We start from the raw sequence: 16,593 nt of genomic DNA on the forward strand, positions 1-16,593 counted from the left end.
AACTGTCTCACCTATTCAGAGGGCCTGATCCAGCTGGGGGCCCCTCAGCCTTTGGTTCATAGTTCATGTGTTTCCATTCATTTGGCTATTTTTTTTTTTTCAATAATTGAGTAAAACTGAAATTTATTATAAGCCACAGTCGTCCTAGGGACCTCCATGCTATATATATAGCCTCTATGGTTCTATGGGTTGTGGTCTGATTGTTCTTTATTTTATATCTAGAATCCACTTATGAGTGAGTACATACCATGACTGTCTTTCTGGGTTTGGGTTACCTCACTCAGGATGATTTTTTCTAGTTCCATCCATTTGGGCACACATCTTGAATGCTAGCTCTCCAGAGGCAGAGGTAGGCTGATCTCTGTGAATTCCATGCCAGCCTGGTCTACAGAGTGAGTAAAAAAAAAAAAAAAAAAAAAAAATTTTTACTGCCCTACTGATTTTTTTCCCTCAACATTCAGAAGCTGAGATAGGATGATCTTGAATTCAAAGCCAGATTAAGCTATGTGTCAAGACCTTGATTCAAAAGAAAAAATTATGAACCATTGTGTCTGTAGAATATTAACTATGGATTTATCCAAAGCCAGCATCCTGTATAATATTTATGTCAAAAGAATACAAGTTTTTGCCGGGCAGTGGTGGCACACGTCTCTAATTCCAGGAGGCAGAGGCAGGTGGATCTGAGTTCATGATCAACCTGGTCTGCAGAGTGAGTTCCAGGACAGCCAGGATTGTTTCCTGTTTCATAAAAAAACAAACAAAAACAAATAAATAAATGATAATACAAGTTTTCAGTAGAATATCTTAGTTAATTTTTGTTTTATGTATATTTTTCCCCTGGGTAGTTTTAGAGGTCCAGCAAAACTGAGGAGGAATTACAGACAATTCCTGTATAAAGCTGGGTGTGCTGTTACATACCTGTAATCTCAGCACTTGGGAGGTAGAGTCAAGGATGATCTGGAGTTTTAAGTTTGGTTTGCAGTATATCTTTGAAACCCTGTGTCCAAAATAGAAGTTCCCATTGTTTAAGGTTCATAGTTTTACAGTAGGGCTCATTCTTAGACCTTTAATGGGTTTTGGTAAAGGTATGGATACATGTATCCATCATTATGGTATCAGTACAGAATGTTTGTGTGTATATACCACATCTGTGCAGGTTTCTGCAGAGACCAGAAGAGGGCATCATTTCTCTCTAGAGCTGGTGTTGGTTGCTAGGAAACAAACTTAAGTCTTCTAAAAGTACAGATTGCATTCTAACCACTGTGCTCTCTCCATCACTACAAAATATTCTAAAAATTTGTTTCCCATTCATTTATCACTTTCCCCAAAGCCTTTGGCAACCATTGATAGTTTTCTAATATCCCCATAATTTTGCCTTTCCTAGAATGTCATAGCTGCTTCCACTGATTCTTTGGTTGGTTGATTGATTGATTGATTGATTGATTGATTGGCAGTGTGTCACTGTGTATTGAGTCCCTGATAGCTTGGAACTTGAGAGATTTACCCACCTTTGCCTCCAAAGTGCTAGGATTAAGGGCATATATCGCCATGGAACACACATATCTGCCTACTTTTGCCTCCAAAATGTCATCATGGCTCAATTGGGATGACTTATTTATCCTTCTTGTGATTCATTTTTCAATTAGCAATGTGCATTTAAAGCTCCTTTGTGTCTTTGTGTTGTTTGTTTGAGGCAGAGTCTAACAAATCCCAGGCTGGCCTCAAACTATATAGCGCAGGGTGACTGAGTTTCTGATCCTCCTGCCTCCATCACCCAAGCTCTGGGGTTACAGGTATGTGTTACCATCCCTAGTGTAGATGGTGCTGGCAATTGTACCCTTTGTGCATACTAGACAATCACTCGACCAACTATAGCCACCACCCTGTTGGATTTTTTTAATTAAATATTATTTTGGTATTACGTCTTGTGTACTGTGTGTATATTTGTGATGACCACAGAGGCAAGAAGAACTGGAGTTATAGCTGGTTGAGTCACCATGTGACTTCTGGAAATAGAACACGGGTCCTCTGGAAAAGCAGCCAGTTCTCTTAACTGCTGAACCATCTTTACTGTCTCTTTAAGACAAGGTCTTATGGACTGGAGCGATGGCTCAGCAGTTAAGATCACTGGCTGTTCTTCCAGAGGACCTGGGTCCAATTCCCAGCATCCATATGGCAGCTTACTGTTGTAAGTTGAATAACTGTCACTCAAATTCCAGGGGATCTGACATCCTTATACAGACATACATGCAGGGAAAACATCAATGCACATAAAATTTAAAAAAAAAAAAAAAAAAAAAAAAAAAAAAAAAAAAAAAAAAAAAAAAAGACAAGGTCTTATGTAGCTTATGCTGCTCTCATTTATTCTGTAGCATTTAACTGTTTTTTTGTTTAGGACTTGGTTTGTTTGTTCTTTGTTTTGAGATAGAGTCTCTCTATGTACCCCTGGATGCCCTGGAGCTCACTATGTAGACCAGGCTATCCTGGAACTCAAAAGAAATGCTGAGAAGTTCTGGTTCTTAGGTATTAAGAAACTCTTGGTTTTCCACACAAGGCTTTTCTGTGTAGCCCTGGCTGTCCTGGAACTCAATCTGTAGACCAAACTGTCACAGATATCACAGAGATCCTCCTGCCTCTGCCTTTTGAGTGCTTCTGGGATTGAAGGGATGCACCACCACTACCCAGCCTATTAAAATCCCTTTTAATTACATGGGTGAGAATAAAGTTAGGAAAGAAAAAAAATATAAACTGTTGAGGAGGCAGGTGGCAACGTCACCCGCCAAGAACAGAATGTGCCATGGTTTACTTGAGGAGAGGGCTCTGCTCTGCTGGTCATCCTGTGTTGTAGGGCTTCATACATGGAAAGAGGAGGGCTTGGCATTGCTGCTTTGCTGTAATGGATAGAGTAAACAGACCAGAGCGAAGCCAGAGGCAGGCCTAGTTGAACACTGCAATTCCTGTACTCCTGAGTCAGAGATGGTAAGGTTGTAAGTTCCAGGCCTGCCTGGGGTACATACTGAATTGCAGGGTAGCCTAAGCATCAGGGAGAGACTTGATCAATGAATCAAAGAAACAAGAAAAGAGCCAGAAATGCCTTCAAGAAATGGAAGTGCTTTAAGTAATAACAGAAATGAGGACTGTTGGGCCAGGCAGCATGGCGCACACCTTTAATCCCAGTACTCAGAGGCAGAGGCAGGCAGATCTCCATGAGTTCAAGGCCAGCCTCCTTTTAAAGTGAGTTTCAGGACAGCTAGAGCTATTAAACAGAGAAACCTTGTTTTGGGGAGGAGGGGAGAAAAAGTGAAGAGGACTGTCTCGAGCAGAATTTTTTTCTTCCTGTTAGGAATTGCCACCTTTACTTTCTGACTATAGCATCTTAAAAGTCTTGGAGAAGTAGGCTGTGTCAGCGCATCTGCTAGACATGTCCCCAGTATACAGATACTTGCACATCTTTAAAAGACTTGAACACATGAAGGTGCCATAGTGGTCAAATCAAATGGCATGTTACTGTTTATCCAGGTTCAAACTGTTGGCCTTTTGAACGCTGTAACTATATGTTTACTCAGGTATGAGAGTAATACTTAGTATTTTGGAGGAAACATGTAGCCTTCCCTTTTGTTCATGAAATTGCCTTGCTTTCCAGGAATGGTGGATATATACTTTCCAAGTCTCTATGCCTAAACACCCTGAAAATATGATCTAAGGGCTAGAGAGATGATTCGGGCTCTTGCAGAGGACTTGGGTTCAGTTCCCAGCACCTACATAGTGCTTCACAACCATCTGTAACTCCATATCTGGGGAGTCAGATATCTTTTTCTGATCTTGACAGGCACCAGGCCGTTCACACAATGCACATACATACATACAAGCAAAACACTCATATACATAAAATAAATCTAAAGAAAAGAAAGTATGACCTAAGCTTCTTAAAGTATATAAGCAGAGTTTGGGTTATAGCTTTATGTAGTTTACTTTCCTTGAGCACATTCCTTTTGCCTAATATTCTGTGATGGGTGTAGAGGGATTAAGTATCCACAGTCATAGAAACATGTTTTTCTCCACAGATGCCTGTGGTTCTTCAGAGCAGCAGCACCTTGAAACTTTATGACAAACAAATCATCATTATCAGTTCCTACCCCACAAATTTGATTGTGACCCAAGGGTCTTTGCTTTAACTAGCTCTAGATTATTTAACCACATCCTAGGGATATTTCCCGTTAAGACTTGTAGAAACAAGGTCTATCCGGACGGTGGTGGCACTCACCTTTAATCCCAGCACAGAGGCTGAGTTCAAGGCCAGCCTGTTCTACAAAGTGAGTTCCAGGACAGGCTCCAAAAACTACACAGAGAAACCCTGTCTGGGAAAACAAGACTGTGTTCCTGTGTAGTCCTTGTCACTTCTGGTCCTAGTGTTTGTGGACCTCTGTCATCCAGTTGTTGCAGTGGTGCTCTGTTCTACCTAGGCTATGTTCTGCCCAGCCACGTGACTGAAGAGATGCTATGGGAATGCAAGCAGCTTGGGGCACATTCCCCTTCCACACTGCTCACCACCCTCATGTTCTTTAACACCAAGTAAGTGTTCTGGAAGCTACTCGCTTAGCTACTACTGGCATCTAACTAGTGCAGAGAGTAGAAACACCAGGAGGAAGTTCTGTGTTCCTCTGACACATTTCAGAAATTGTGAGCTAGTTGGGGTTCATTTGGCTTCTTTTTTGTATAGTAAATGGTAAGGTGCAAAAGCCTTGCCAGACCCTTTCAATCCATTTTAACATGGCTCTTACTCTGGACAATGTGCTTAGACATGGCCCTGCCCAGATCCTGGGAGTGGGGAGTGGTTTATCTGAGTCACTGATGGGCTAAAGGTAAGTCATTGTATCCTCCTGGCATCCCTCTTTTTGCCTTGCTTGCGCTTGTGGTCCAGGTACTTCCTGTTGAAGACAGTAGATCAGCACATGAAGCTGGCTTTCTCCAAGGTCCTTCGACAGACAAAGAAGAACCCCTCAAATCCTAAGGATAAAAGCACGAGTATCCGTTATCTGAAGGCCCTTGGGATCCATCAGACTGGCCAGAAAGGTAGTGAAAGGAAACAGGAATGACAGCAACCAGTGCTGCTTATCTTGCCTGCCTTTGTCCTTCTGGAGATGTATCTACAGTTGAAGTTGTCTGGATAGATTGTCTGCTTCCTTCTCCTTGACCAGAAACTCCAAACATTTCTCATAGAATCAGGGATGCCCTAGAGAACATAGCTTGTTTCCTCCTAGTCAGTGTCCATGCCTCCTCCCTTTCCTTTTTACCCAGGATTTCCTCATTGAGGTGGTTGAATGCTTAAAGTTACTGATCTAGGATTACATACACGAGTGCCAGGTCTGTCCTGTATGCGTTTGTTTTTAGTTATTTGTGTGTGTTTACACCCACACACATGCATGTCTTTGCATACGTGCCACCTTCCAAGTGGACAAAGCACAACGTGGAAGGAATCGGTTTTCTCTTTCTCCCTGTTGAGTCCTGGAGATTGAACTCATGTTTATTTAATAGTTACAGATGACATGTATGCAGAACAGACAGAGAATCCAGAGAATCCATTGAGGTGTCCCATCAAGCTATACGATTTCTACCTCTTCAAATGGTGAGGAGGCCTTCTATACTAACCATACAAGTGAATGTGTGTGTTTGTGTGTTGATGATAGGATTCACTCACCTACTTTCCAAGCACTGGAATTACAGGTGTGCACCACTAAATCTGACTTTTATATTTGGCTTTTGGAAATGATTTGCTCTCAGATTTAAACTGCAAAATGCCTCCCTATGACAAGATGCACATACAAAATAAGCATGCACACAGATACTGAAAGGAAAGTGTGACAGGGGTTGCCCAGGGTTAGATTGCTTGTCCGGTGTGCCCTGAATTGGACCCCCACCCCCACTACTAAAGAAAGAACTTTTTGTTTGTTTGGATTTTTTTTTTTTTTTTTTTTAAACAGGATCTCTTTGTAAACCAGGCTGTCCTGGAACTCGCTTAGACTAGATTGGCCTTAAACTTGACCTCAACAGAATCTGCCTGCCTTGGCCTCTTGAGTGCTGGGAGTAATGGTGTGTACCACCATACCCGGACAAAGAAATAACTTTTGTTTGCTCTGCCAAAATGTGTGATATACACAGTACTATGATATAAAGGGGATCACTGAACTCTTGACAGCTACTCTTTTGGAGACAGGGTCTCTCTATGTAGCCTGGAATTCAGTGAGCCATTCTGGTCTCCCACTTACAAGAAGTCTGTTTGCCTTTGACCTAAGATTGCTGGGAATAGATGTGTGCACCGCCAGGACAGGCTCTGACATTGACTGTTCATAGAGGAGGTATAAAAACACAAAGCCTGTTTTGTTTTAAATCACTTAATGAAGATGGTCCTGTACCATTCTGCCTCAGATTTGTTACTGCTGCCATCAGCATAGGTGGGGGATGTTCCTTTCAGGTTTTTTTCTTTGTCCCAGCAGTTGGGTATATTCTCTTCATATTAATGTCAAAAGGAGCTTTTGTGGTTAGGGGTCTTTCTATTTCTATTAGATTAAAACCCTCACTTGTTTCTCACTACTCTACAAATAATCCTTATATGATGAACAAAACCTCTAGTGCACTCCCATTGCTTGTTCATGCCTGCTGCTTTTGGGCCATAACCATACTGTGCATCCAAGGGCATTAAGTTTTCTCTTCCTGACTGGACACAGCTCCTCCAAGGAACCAAGGTCGTCTGTCTTTGCCTCTGACTAGTTCCTCTGTAGCACTCAACTGCCACCAGTTCTTGCGTATTTGTGTGACTTTGTTAGGAGCTGTCTACTAACTGCTCCTGCTCACTTCCTTAACATCTGTACCTAATATAGACCTGGCACACACACAGCCCTTCATTGCGTTTGGGATTGCTGGATGAATGCTTGGGAGATGATGGAGTATGCTAAGTACTGAGGATGCAGCACTGTGTGTAGACTACAGAGGAAGTGAGCTTAGTAACACATGTAGTGGTGGAGTAGAGAACAGTATGATTAAACAGCTGGAGCTAGATCTTGTAGATGGGGAAGTCTGCTGTGACTGTTACGTAGATTATGTAGAAAATGTTAGTTTCTTGTGGGGCACATTCTGGGGAACACTAGGCCAGGACAGTGAGTGATTGATCACAGCTGTTATATAGAGGACCAGAGAGGCAGCTGTCACTGGCATCCACAGTGGCCCCAGCTGAGTTCCTGGCATGGTGTGTAGCTCCGTGGAACGCTGTAGCTGCGTCACACTTCAGATCTGCTGCCTCAAGAGCTTTTCATATAATGTATATTTTGGAGGTTCAAGCTGGAAGTGTTAAAATTATGCTAGTATCCGTCTTTTACTGGAATATTCTTCAGCCCCCAGAGTGTGAAAGGCCGAAATGACACCTTTTACCTGACACCTGAGCCGGTGGTGGCTCCCAACAGCCCAATTTGGTACTCAGTGCAGCCGATCAGCAGAGAACAGATGGGACAGATGCTGACCCGGATCCTGGTTATACGAGAAATTCAAGAAGCCATTGCCGTGGCCAGCGCAACCACCATGCACTGAGGTGCCTCAGCCACAGTAGGAAAAAAAAATCCAGGAAAAACCAGACAAAGACTTTTACACTAAAGAAGAGGCCTCCATTTTTTTTTCCTTTTTTCTTCCTTTTTTTTTTTTTTCTTTTTCTTTTCTAATTGTAGTTACAATGCTTTTCGGGCTACTTCTGTTAAAATGTAAAAGACAACGTTGCCCCTTTCCATCTTCATGGACCTGGGCAGAACCCTTGGTTCATGGGGCTCTGGGTTTTCTGAGAGCCAGATGTCCTAGGAAGTGGCTGGCTTTTTCTTTCTCTTTTTTTCTTTTGTCTGGGACATGGGGAAAGGGGCTTGGACTGTTGTGGGACAAATATGGGCCCTTCCCTTCCTCAAGGAAGATGGAGCTGCTGATGGATCAACCCTCCTGGGAATCTACGTGACCTTCACTTTGGCCTGGCTGGCTTGACTGACTACATGGAGCTACAATTTTTTCTTCGTGCTCAGACATAAACTTAGCATCTTAATGAAAGAAAAATGAGGGGAACTTCAATTATGATTTTATTAAAGACAATTTCTATTACACCCTCCTTTATGACAAGTGACATAGATGTTATAAACTTTACCATGCCCTTTTTTTTTCCCCTTTTTTGGCCTAACATTGAGGCCTTAAACCTGAGGCTCCTGTGCCTGATGGAATTCTTGTAACATACACTTGTGTATCATATAAAGATACCACTCTTTCTCTTATGTATTCTTATTCTAGTTGTTTATTAAGAATGACAAGCACGTCTTTTCAACACTTCAGTGGATAATGTGTCTTTATTTGGGGGAGGAGCTTTTCGCGAAAGTGGAAACAAAACTGTTAATTGAATGGGCCAAGAGCCTTCGGGGGCGGGGCGTTGTGAAGGGGCGGGACGCTGGAGGGATGGGGCAGGAAACAGCCCTCCGGCCGGAGGGCCTATGAATGCAATGAGCATGCGTTCATCCCTCCCAGCTAACTACGCCTCCTTATGGGGCGTTGCACAAATACCCACGCCCTACGCTCTGGCGTCAGCGACGCACGCGGCGTAGTGACGAAATCGCCTGGTTTATATTGGCGCGGTCCAGACGGCGGAGGCCTCTGCGGCGCGGTCCTCGGAGGCGCGCGTCCCTGCTCCTCGTTGGTCATGGCGGACTACCTGATTAGCGGAGGCACGTCTTACGTGCCCGACGACGGACTCACCGCACAGCAGCTCTTCAACTGCGGGGACGGCCTCACCTACAAGTGCGGGTCTAGGGCGACCATCTGGGGGAGGCGAGGGAGCCGGGGGAGGGCTTCAGTGAAGCTCTCCTGGGGGCGGACATGGGGAACAGGTTCCGGGAATTACTTATCTCCGGAGAATAACTTTGACAGATGTGGAGCCAGGGCTGGGGTAGAAAGGGTCGTTTCAACAGTACGTAGTCCTTGAATCTGGAGACTGTTCTCTGGACGCATGGAATTGTCATGTGCAGGAGCACTAATGACAGCTAGTTCCTTGGCAGAAGACTCCCGTCTCTAATCCACCCAGTGCCATCTTGCCTGTGGCACACGGGCTGAGTACAGCTCCCTGCTCAGAGCTTTATGGGATGATATATGGAGTTGGAGTCTCTCTATAAGCCTGAGAGTCCTGCCTAATTCCCTCCTACAGCGATTTTCTCATTCTTCCTGGGTATATCGACTTCACTGCGGACCAAGTGGTGAGTATAATAAGGGACTGGGTTTTTCTATTTTGTTTTTGAGATTGTGCCCCTGTATAACTTTGTAGCGGGTCTGGAACTAGTTGTTGACCAAGCTGACCCCGAACTAGTACCAGCCCTCTTGCTTCTGGCTTCTGAGTGAGTGCTGAGATTACAATAGGCACGTGCCACTATGCCCATTCTAGGAACTGAGTTGTGAACGTCTCCTCTAGGAGGGAGGAAGGGGCTGCTGGTTGGTTGGTTTTGGTTTTCCGAAACAGTGTTTCTCTGTGTAGCCTGACTGTCCTAGAACTCTTTGTAGATCAGGTTGGCCTCAAACTCAGATCTACCTACCTCTGCCTCCTGAGTGCTGGGGTTAAAGGTGTGCACCATCACACCCAGCTGGTGCTGCTGTTTGTTAATGTGAGCTACACCAGAATGGGGTTAGGGAGTTGGGTAGAGTCAATGGAATGGTCTTGCTGGTGAGCATGCAGGTCACCCAGGGCCATTCTATGGATCCTGAGGAATAAGCTGTGTTTTCCTTTAGTGGTCCTTTATCTCCTCAGGATTTGACCTCCGCTCTAACTAAGAAGATCACACTGAAGACCCCGTTGGTTTCCTCACCTATGGACACTGTCACGGAGGCTGGAATGGCCATCGCAATGGCGGTGAGCCTGGAGGGCTACGGGAGGACAAGGCAGGGTGCCTTCTAAGTCGTCACTTACTGGCGTGTGTTCATCTTGTAGCTTACAGGAGGTATTGGTTTCATCCACCACAACTGTACACCTGAATTCCAGGCCAATGAAGTTCGGAAAGTGAAGGTCAGAAGGGCAAGGATCGTGGCCAGGATCTCCTGGGAATTACAGAGGTGGAGTGGGGTGGGAGTGGTTCTTTCTTCCCACTGTGAGGGTGAGTTACTGAGGAGGCCCCATTTCATAAGATAGTGCACCGTGCTTCCAGCCCTTATGCTTCAGACCAGGAGGCTGATGAAAGGGATTTCAAAGATGCAATGACCTTCTCACCATCTCTTCCAGAAATACGAACAGGGATTCATCACTGATCCTGTAGTACTTAGCCCCAAGGATCGTGTGCGGGATGTTTTTGAGGCCAAAGCCAGGCATGGCTTCTGTGGTATCCCCATCACAGATACAGGCCGAATGGGGAGTCGGTTGGTGGGCATCATCTCCTCAAGGGACATTGACTTTCTCAAGGAGGAAGAGCATGACCGTTTCTTGGAAGAGGTAGGTCTCCATAGCAGGGCACAGCCAGGGTGTAACAACCCAGGCTGAAGAAAGGCACTTTCTTCCCTGTGTGAATTACTGATGTCCCCATTTTCTGGCCACAGAACCCCCAGCGTTTCCTTACTTCCTGGGGTTTCTGCATCCCTTCTCCCTGCAGGGACTCTGGTGACAAAGTGTCTGCTAGCATTCACGCTTTGTGTTTTCCATGCTTAATGGCGGCCTAGTTCTTAAGGACCTTTCTGGTTCTCGTTGCTCCTGTGTGGATTTTCCTTCTCTATGAGAGGCTGCTGCTCCCTGTACTGTGTGATCAAGTATCCCTAATTTCAGTGGTATAACGACTACTGAGTGCCTGTCAGGAGGGACAGTTGGGGTCCTGGATGTGATCATGGTGGTCCTTTGGTAGTGTGGCCTGTAGGAAAGAGAGGGTCCTGGTCTGACTCGTCTGTCCTCATGATTCGTCTAGATCATGACAAAGAGGGAAGATTTGGTGGTGGCCCCTGCAGGCATCACTCTGAAGGAGGCAAATGAAATTCTGCAGCGCAGTAAAAAGGGTGAGTCCTGAAGGTGGGAAGGGGCACAGAAACGTTCAGGGTCCTCATTCATGTCCTGTCTTGTGTTCAGGAAAGTTGCCCATTGTGAATGAAGATGATGAGCTAGTAGCCATCATTGCCAGGACAGACCTGAAGAAGAATCGTGATTACCCACTGGCTTCCAAAGATGCTAAAAAGCAGCTGCTCTGTGGGGCGGCCATTGGCACTCACGAGGATGACAAGTATAGGCTGGACTTACTGGCCCTTGCCGGTGTGGATGTAGTGGTTTTGGTAAGCTACAACATGAGTTGGGGTGGAACCGAAGGGGTGATTGCCATATCATGGTATAGAACTTCTTCCTGTCCTAGGATTCTTCCCAGGGAAACTCCATCTTCCAAATCAATATGATCAAATACATCAAAGAGAAATACCCCAATCTCCAAGTCATTGGAGGCAATGGTAAGAGAAGCCGCACTGGTGGGTGAGGATTTTTGACCCTTCTTAGCACCTGGACCCTCCCTCATTGCCCTTCTATTTCACTGTAGTAGTCACTGCTGCTCAAGCCAAGAACCTCATAGATGCAGGTGTGGACGCTCTGCGAGTCGGCATGGGATGTGGTTCCATCTGCATTACCCAGGAAGGTAAAAATAGGCTTTGATTGGGGCCAACAGCTCTCAGGGAAACTACACTTGAGTCCTCCAACATGGGCAACTCTAGGGCCAAACAGGCCTCTTGGATGGGTGACATGGCTGGAAGCAAGACAAGTTCTTGTCACCCTCACCTGCCACTCTTTGCCTAGCCTGGCCTCCTTGCACCTGCTCTGTGCCCTCTCTAAACTCTGGTCTGTTTGTTTTATTTAGCGGCTCCCAAGATCCCACCAGACATAAAGTCCCACAGCCCCAAATGCCCTTCTACTGTCACGGGCTGCTATAGTAAGTCTGGCCCGGCGCACTGGCCCGGCCCAGCTGCCCACTGCCCGGCTGCTTGGTTGACTGTAGCTGTAGCTCCCAGGGTTTGTGGTGCTGTTGGGTGGGCAGGGCAAACAGATGTACAGACCATGGTTTGGGGGCTGCTTGAGATTACAGCTCCTTTCTAGGGTGCTCATAGAGCAGGACCTCCTTCCTGAGGCAGGCCCTGCTCTGCCCACATCCTCTGCAGTAGGCATAGCTCGACAACCAATTCTTGAGCCTGCTCTCTCTTCCACGTTGCCATTGCCCTGATCTTGCCTGAACTGCCCACTGCAGGAAGGGCGAGGCCTGACTTGGTGCCTCTGGATACTAACTGCACGATTATTCTCTCCCCATCTGTAACCAGCTGGGCGGGGCTTCCCGGCTGCTATAAACTGCATGTGCCTGAGGCTGCACTGGGCCCCGAGCCCTGCACACATGCACGTGCACACGCAGAGGCGAAGCCAGCACAGCTGTTGGTATTATTCAAGGCAGATGAGCAGCAGCCATCCCAGACACATCTCGTCGTCAGCTATTGACTTGGTCTAGGTCTTTCAGAGCTCCTGGGTCCTGTGAATGGCCCCTTGCATCCCATCCCAGTATCACACATCCATCCGTTCCTCCATCTCTCAACAGTGTTGGCCTGTGGGCGGCCCCAAGCAACAGCCGTGTACAAGGTTTCTGAGTATGCTCGGCGCTTTGGTGTGCCTGTCATTGCTGATGGAGGAATCCAAAATGTGGGTCATATTGCCAAAGCTTTGGCTCTTGGGGCTTCTACAGGTAAGGCCTAGTCACCTTAGGGCCAGGTGGTATGCCCTTTTCTGTATTGCTCAGATTCTGCCTTAGTTTACTTATCTGTCTGCAGTCATGATGGGCTCCCTCTTGGCTGCCACTACCGAGGCCCCTGGGGAGTACTTTTTCTCAGATGGGATCCGGCTAAAGAAGTACCGTGGTATGGGTTCTCTTGATGCCATGGACAAGCATCTCAGCAGCCAGAACCGATATTTCAGGTAGGACAGGCAAACAAGTCACTCCACCAAGCCCTGCATGTAGTCCCATCCCTATGGCAACTTTGCCAATTTCTTTGCCTATTCCAACAGTGAAGCTGACAAAATCAAAGTGGCCCAAGGAGTTTCTGGGGCTGTGCAGGACAAAGGGTCTATCCACAAGTTCGTCCCTTACTTGATTGCTGGCATCCAGCATTCCTGTCAGGACATTGGTGCCAAGAGTTTAACCCAAGTCCGGTGAGCTTGGGGAGCTGGGACATGAATAGAGGGAGAGGTACAAAGGCCAGCTACTGTCTGCATCTAATGCCTGCCTTTCCTCAGAGCCATGATGTACTCTGGGGAGCTGAAATTTGAGAAGAGAACATCCTCGGCTCAGGTGGAAGGTGGTGTCCACAGCCTTCATTCGTAAGTAGCCCTATGCCTGAGTGGGAGTTTCTGCCAGCCTCTGACCTCCTCCTCCCTGCCCTGAACTCACAGGTGGTCTCTGTCTGCAGGTATGAAAAGCGGCTTTTCTGAAGAGATCCAGTATATGCCTTGAATTTTTCAATAAAAAGTTTTGGAAAAAAAAAGTGACAACTGATCTTTAAGTTCAGTAGGCACATGGGACTTTGTACCCACCATCACACATGCTAAAATATAGTCCTTTCCTTTCTGGCAGAGCACTGGGCCATGAGATAAACACACTGTAGGGACCTGGAGTTAGTTTTAGCTCTAAAGAAGTCAGGAAAAGGGAGCTGGAGAGCTGGCTCAGAGGTCAAGAGCACTGGCTGCTCCTCCAGAGGTCCTGAGTTCAATTCCCACCAACCACATGGTGGCTCCCAAACATCTATAACAAGACCTGGCGCCCTCTTCTGGTGTGCAGACATACATGCAGGCAGAACACTAGACATAATACGTCCTTTTTAAAAAGTCTATTGGCGTCCCCTTGAATCGGCATATGACCAAGTAGTGAACACTGCCTCCCAGCCTTTCAAGGGCTAGAGAATCCGACATTGTCTGAAGATGATTAACCCTTAGATTTCCAACCCCCCAGTCAGCAACCGCACCCAGTAACACAACTGATGCTTGTACATGGAGGTGTAAGTCATTCTCCTGGGCAAGCATGGCGAGTGTTGAATGTACCAAGGGAGGTGGGAAGACAATGGGGTGCCCTCCTTGACTGTTCCTGGTGCTTCACTCGGCAGCCTGACCCACGGAAGTGAGTCTAGTCTCTCCAGGAGGGGGAATGAGGGCGGCTCCCGTCACTCGACCTTCGTGGCACAGGAAGTTGAAAGTGGCACAAGCATTGGGCTGCAATGGAAACATCAGAATTAGCGTGCCTGGCTAAGCGGGCCTGAACTAGGTAGGACTTCCGTGTCTGAAGACCTACCGTGTCCTGCACCTCCACGGCGATGCCCCGTTGCCTCATGGACTGTAGTACCTCGGAGCGCAGCCGCTCAGTCTTGTTTCCAGTGCCCACCACGACAATCTCTAAGGAAGAGGGCACCAAGGAAGGGAATCTCTAAGGAAGAGTGTTGAGGGTTTGAGATAACCTTAGGACCCAGATCTGCCCACTCCCCATACCTATTCTAGGCTCCAGCATCCAGAAAAGGGAGAAGCTTTCCTCAGTGATATCCTGATGAGATCCCACCTGTATGGGAGCAGAGGCCATTCGACACGTCAAATCTACACCGCCTTTTCCCACAGCCATGCTAAAGAGGCAACAAAATAAAGCTAAATTTGCCAGGAGGGCATGGTTTTCGGATCTCGACTTCAATTTCACTACAGGGTAGGGCTCACATTCCACTGGACCACCGTCTGTGGGAGCAGCGCGCACGGGCCTAACACGCGGTTTCCGTTGATGGTGAAGCCTCTGCTATTGTAGCTGTCAATGTACACGGCCTGGGGGAACTCGTTCTGCAGCAGGGAGATGCGAGTCCGCTGGTAGAGCTCGTCATCCGCGGGAGAGAGCCGGTGGCCGCGGCGCGGGGTCCTGCGGAGAGCTCGAGTCAGGGCTGGAGGCTAGGCCGTCTGGGGCCCGGGGGGCAGGGGCAGGTCTGGGGCCCGGGGGGCAGCGGGGGGCAGCGGGGGGCTCACCACAGCAGAGCCGCGCGCCGCCCGCAGAGCCGCGCAGGCTGCGCCCGCGACAGGCAGCGAAAGCCAAGAGCGGTGGCCATGGCTGCACGGCGCGTAGGACTCGGGGTCGGAGGGGTGATGGGATCGCAGTGCTGTCTGTCTCCGCGCGGCCACAGCGCCCCCTGCGTCCCGGAGGGCGCCGCGCAACTTGCCCGGCGCAGTGGGCGCGGACATCTGTCTCAGCCGACTCCGTCCCCAGGCGCGGTTCTGGTGTCAGCACCTGTTGCCCACCCCGCCCCAGGCAGGCCGCCACCGACTGTCCCTAAGGAGGGGGGACACCTGCTGGCACCGGTGCCCTCAGGGTATTGTTTGAGGCCGCGGCTGGGGCCTGTGCCTCGGGTGCTCAGCCATTATTCCGGGCTCCCGGGGACCGGGGCGGGGCGGCTGCGCACCTGGTGCTGTTGTGAACACCTGGCCAGGGTGCGGTGCCAGCCCCCAGGCCCCTAATCCCAGGCTTTGCAGAGCCGGGCTCCGTGGGCGGGGCCCACGGCTAAGGTTTCCTTAGCGGGTCTCCAAATCGCTGCCCTCCCCAACCGTCACCCGTGCGACCGTTGGCGGCGGCGCGACGCTCCCGGAGAGGCGTGGCCGGGCGTGGATTGGCTTCCCGGGAGCGCGAGGGGGTGTGGCCAGATGGTTTCTCCTTAAAATGGCTCCAAGTCTTGGGACAGCTAGAGCCAGCGGAAGGGCACGCCGTGGCCGTGCCGGAGTAGCTGCTCGGTGGGACCGACTGGGCCGAACCGGAGCAGACGCGAAGCAGACAGCGCCTGGAGCATCACTCCGTGCACGCGCGCTCTGCGAGCGCGGACCGAGCGTCTCCCTCCCCGTGTCTTGAGCCGAGTCTAGGGCCTACGGGCACAAGAGTCGCTGGCGGCGCGCGCTTGGGCATCTCTGCGCACCGGTTCTGTCCTGGTCTCAGGGGAACTTGGTCGCGCTTTCCATCCGCTGGACTAGACGGGTGGGATGCTCGACGCCACCCGGGCTTGCCTAGGGGGTTCTTGCAGGGCCGGTTGCAATGCGTTCTGGGGGAGGCTGTCCTGCCCGCTGCTATGTGGGCCGGTTTGGCCCCTGGCACTTCGTGAGCTGGCAGCGTCACCGGACAAAGAGCCCCGAGCCTTGGGGTGTCCCCGAAGTCGACGCGTGGGTTTACTTCCCCTCGGGTCCCACGGGATCGCTTCCCTCTTGGCGGATTCCGAAGCCCGCCCAGTCACCGTACCAGTGGCTCCCGCTGCCTGGGACTCCCAGGGCTAATCCTGCCCTTCTGATCTAATCCGGATCGGGACCTGGTCCCGGGGGAGGCCCCCACCTTCTCCTATTGTTCTGGGGCCCAGGTGAGCGCCTCATTCTCAGTAGACTGGATTACACCGCCTGCTTGTCTGCCCACTGGAAAGGGATGGGCGGGTTCCGGTTTGGCCCCAGGGCGAGTGACCTGGGGCAGGAGCCCTCCGCCAACGGCTGGACAGCGGGCAACGGAATCCCAAAAGCAGCTGTTGTCTCCAGAGCATTCCAGC

The 16,593-nt window shown here is 49.0% G+C and overlaps 3 protein-coding genes across 11 annotated transcripts in view; 2 read left to right on the top strand and 1 right to left on the bottom strand.

Moving 5' to 3' along the window:
• Positions 1-8,349, top strand: part of Qrich1 (glutamine rich 1) — a 38,971-nt gene extending 30,622 nt beyond the window's left edge. For all 8 annotated transcript variants that reach the window (XM_042281673.2, XM_042281669.2, XM_076577055.1 and 5 more), the window contains 4 exons: positions 4,464-4,572; positions 4,922-5,073; positions 5,536-5,626; positions 7,389-8,349. In XM_042281673.2, the coding sequence (XP_042137607.1) occupies positions 4,464-4,572; positions 4,922-5,073; positions 5,536-5,626; positions 7,389-7,581 (545 nt within the window). In that variant the 3' untranslated portion in view covers positions 7,582-8,349. The remainder of the gene's footprint in view (positions 1-4,463; positions 4,573-4,921; positions 5,074-5,535; positions 5,627-7,388) is intronic.
• Positions 8,350-8,451: 102 nt separating this feature from the next.
• Impdh2 (inosine monophosphate dehydrogenase 2) lies at positions 8,452-13,539 on the top strand. 2 transcript variants are annotated; one of them, XM_006978306.4, is made up of 15 exons: positions 8,642-8,814; positions 9,218-9,266; positions 9,812-9,913; positions 9,992-10,066; positions 10,280-10,486; positions 10,950-11,037; positions 11,108-11,307; positions 11,385-11,475; positions 11,562-11,657; positions 11,877-11,948; positions 12,600-12,743; positions 12,829-12,973; positions 13,064-13,207; positions 13,292-13,375; positions 13,465-13,539. In XM_006978306.4, the coding sequence occupies exons 1-15, from the start codon at positions 8,717-8,719 to the stop codon at positions 13,484-13,486; spliced, it is 1,617 nt and encodes a 538-aa protein (XP_006978368.1). In that variant the 5' UTR covers positions 8,642-8,716; the 3' UTR covers positions 13,487-13,539. The 2 variants fall into 2 exon arrangements, with proteins under 2 accessions (XP_006978369.2, XP_006978368.1); XM_006978307.3 differs by lacking the exon at positions 11,877-11,948 and having other exon boundaries at positions 8,452-8,814.
• A 327-nt stretch (positions 13,540-13,866) lies between these two features.
• Positions 13,867-16,549, bottom strand: Ndufaf3 (NADH:ubiquinone oxidoreductase complex assembly factor 3). The gene is made up of 5 exons (XM_042281678.2): positions 15,047-16,549; positions 14,750-14,942; positions 14,534-14,600; positions 14,340-14,440; positions 13,867-14,260 (listed from the first exon to the last, which is right to left on the bottom strand). Exons 1-5 carry the CDS (start codon positions 15,124-15,126, stop codon positions 14,144-14,146), a joined length of 558 nt encoding a protein of 185 aa, XP_042137612.1. The 5' UTR covers positions 15,127-16,549; the 3' UTR covers positions 13,867-14,143.
• Between the last annotated feature and the right edge of the window lie 44 nt (positions 16,550-16,593).

The sequence above is a fragment of the Peromyscus maniculatus genome, chromosome 7, assembly GCF_049852395.1.
Source record: "Peromyscus maniculatus bairdii isolate BWxNUB_F1_BW_parent chromosome 7, HU_Pman_BW_mat_3.1, whole genome shotgun sequence".
NCBI classification, from domain to species: domain Eukaryota; kingdom Metazoa; phylum Chordata; class Mammalia; order Rodentia; family Cricetidae; genus Peromyscus; species Peromyscus maniculatus.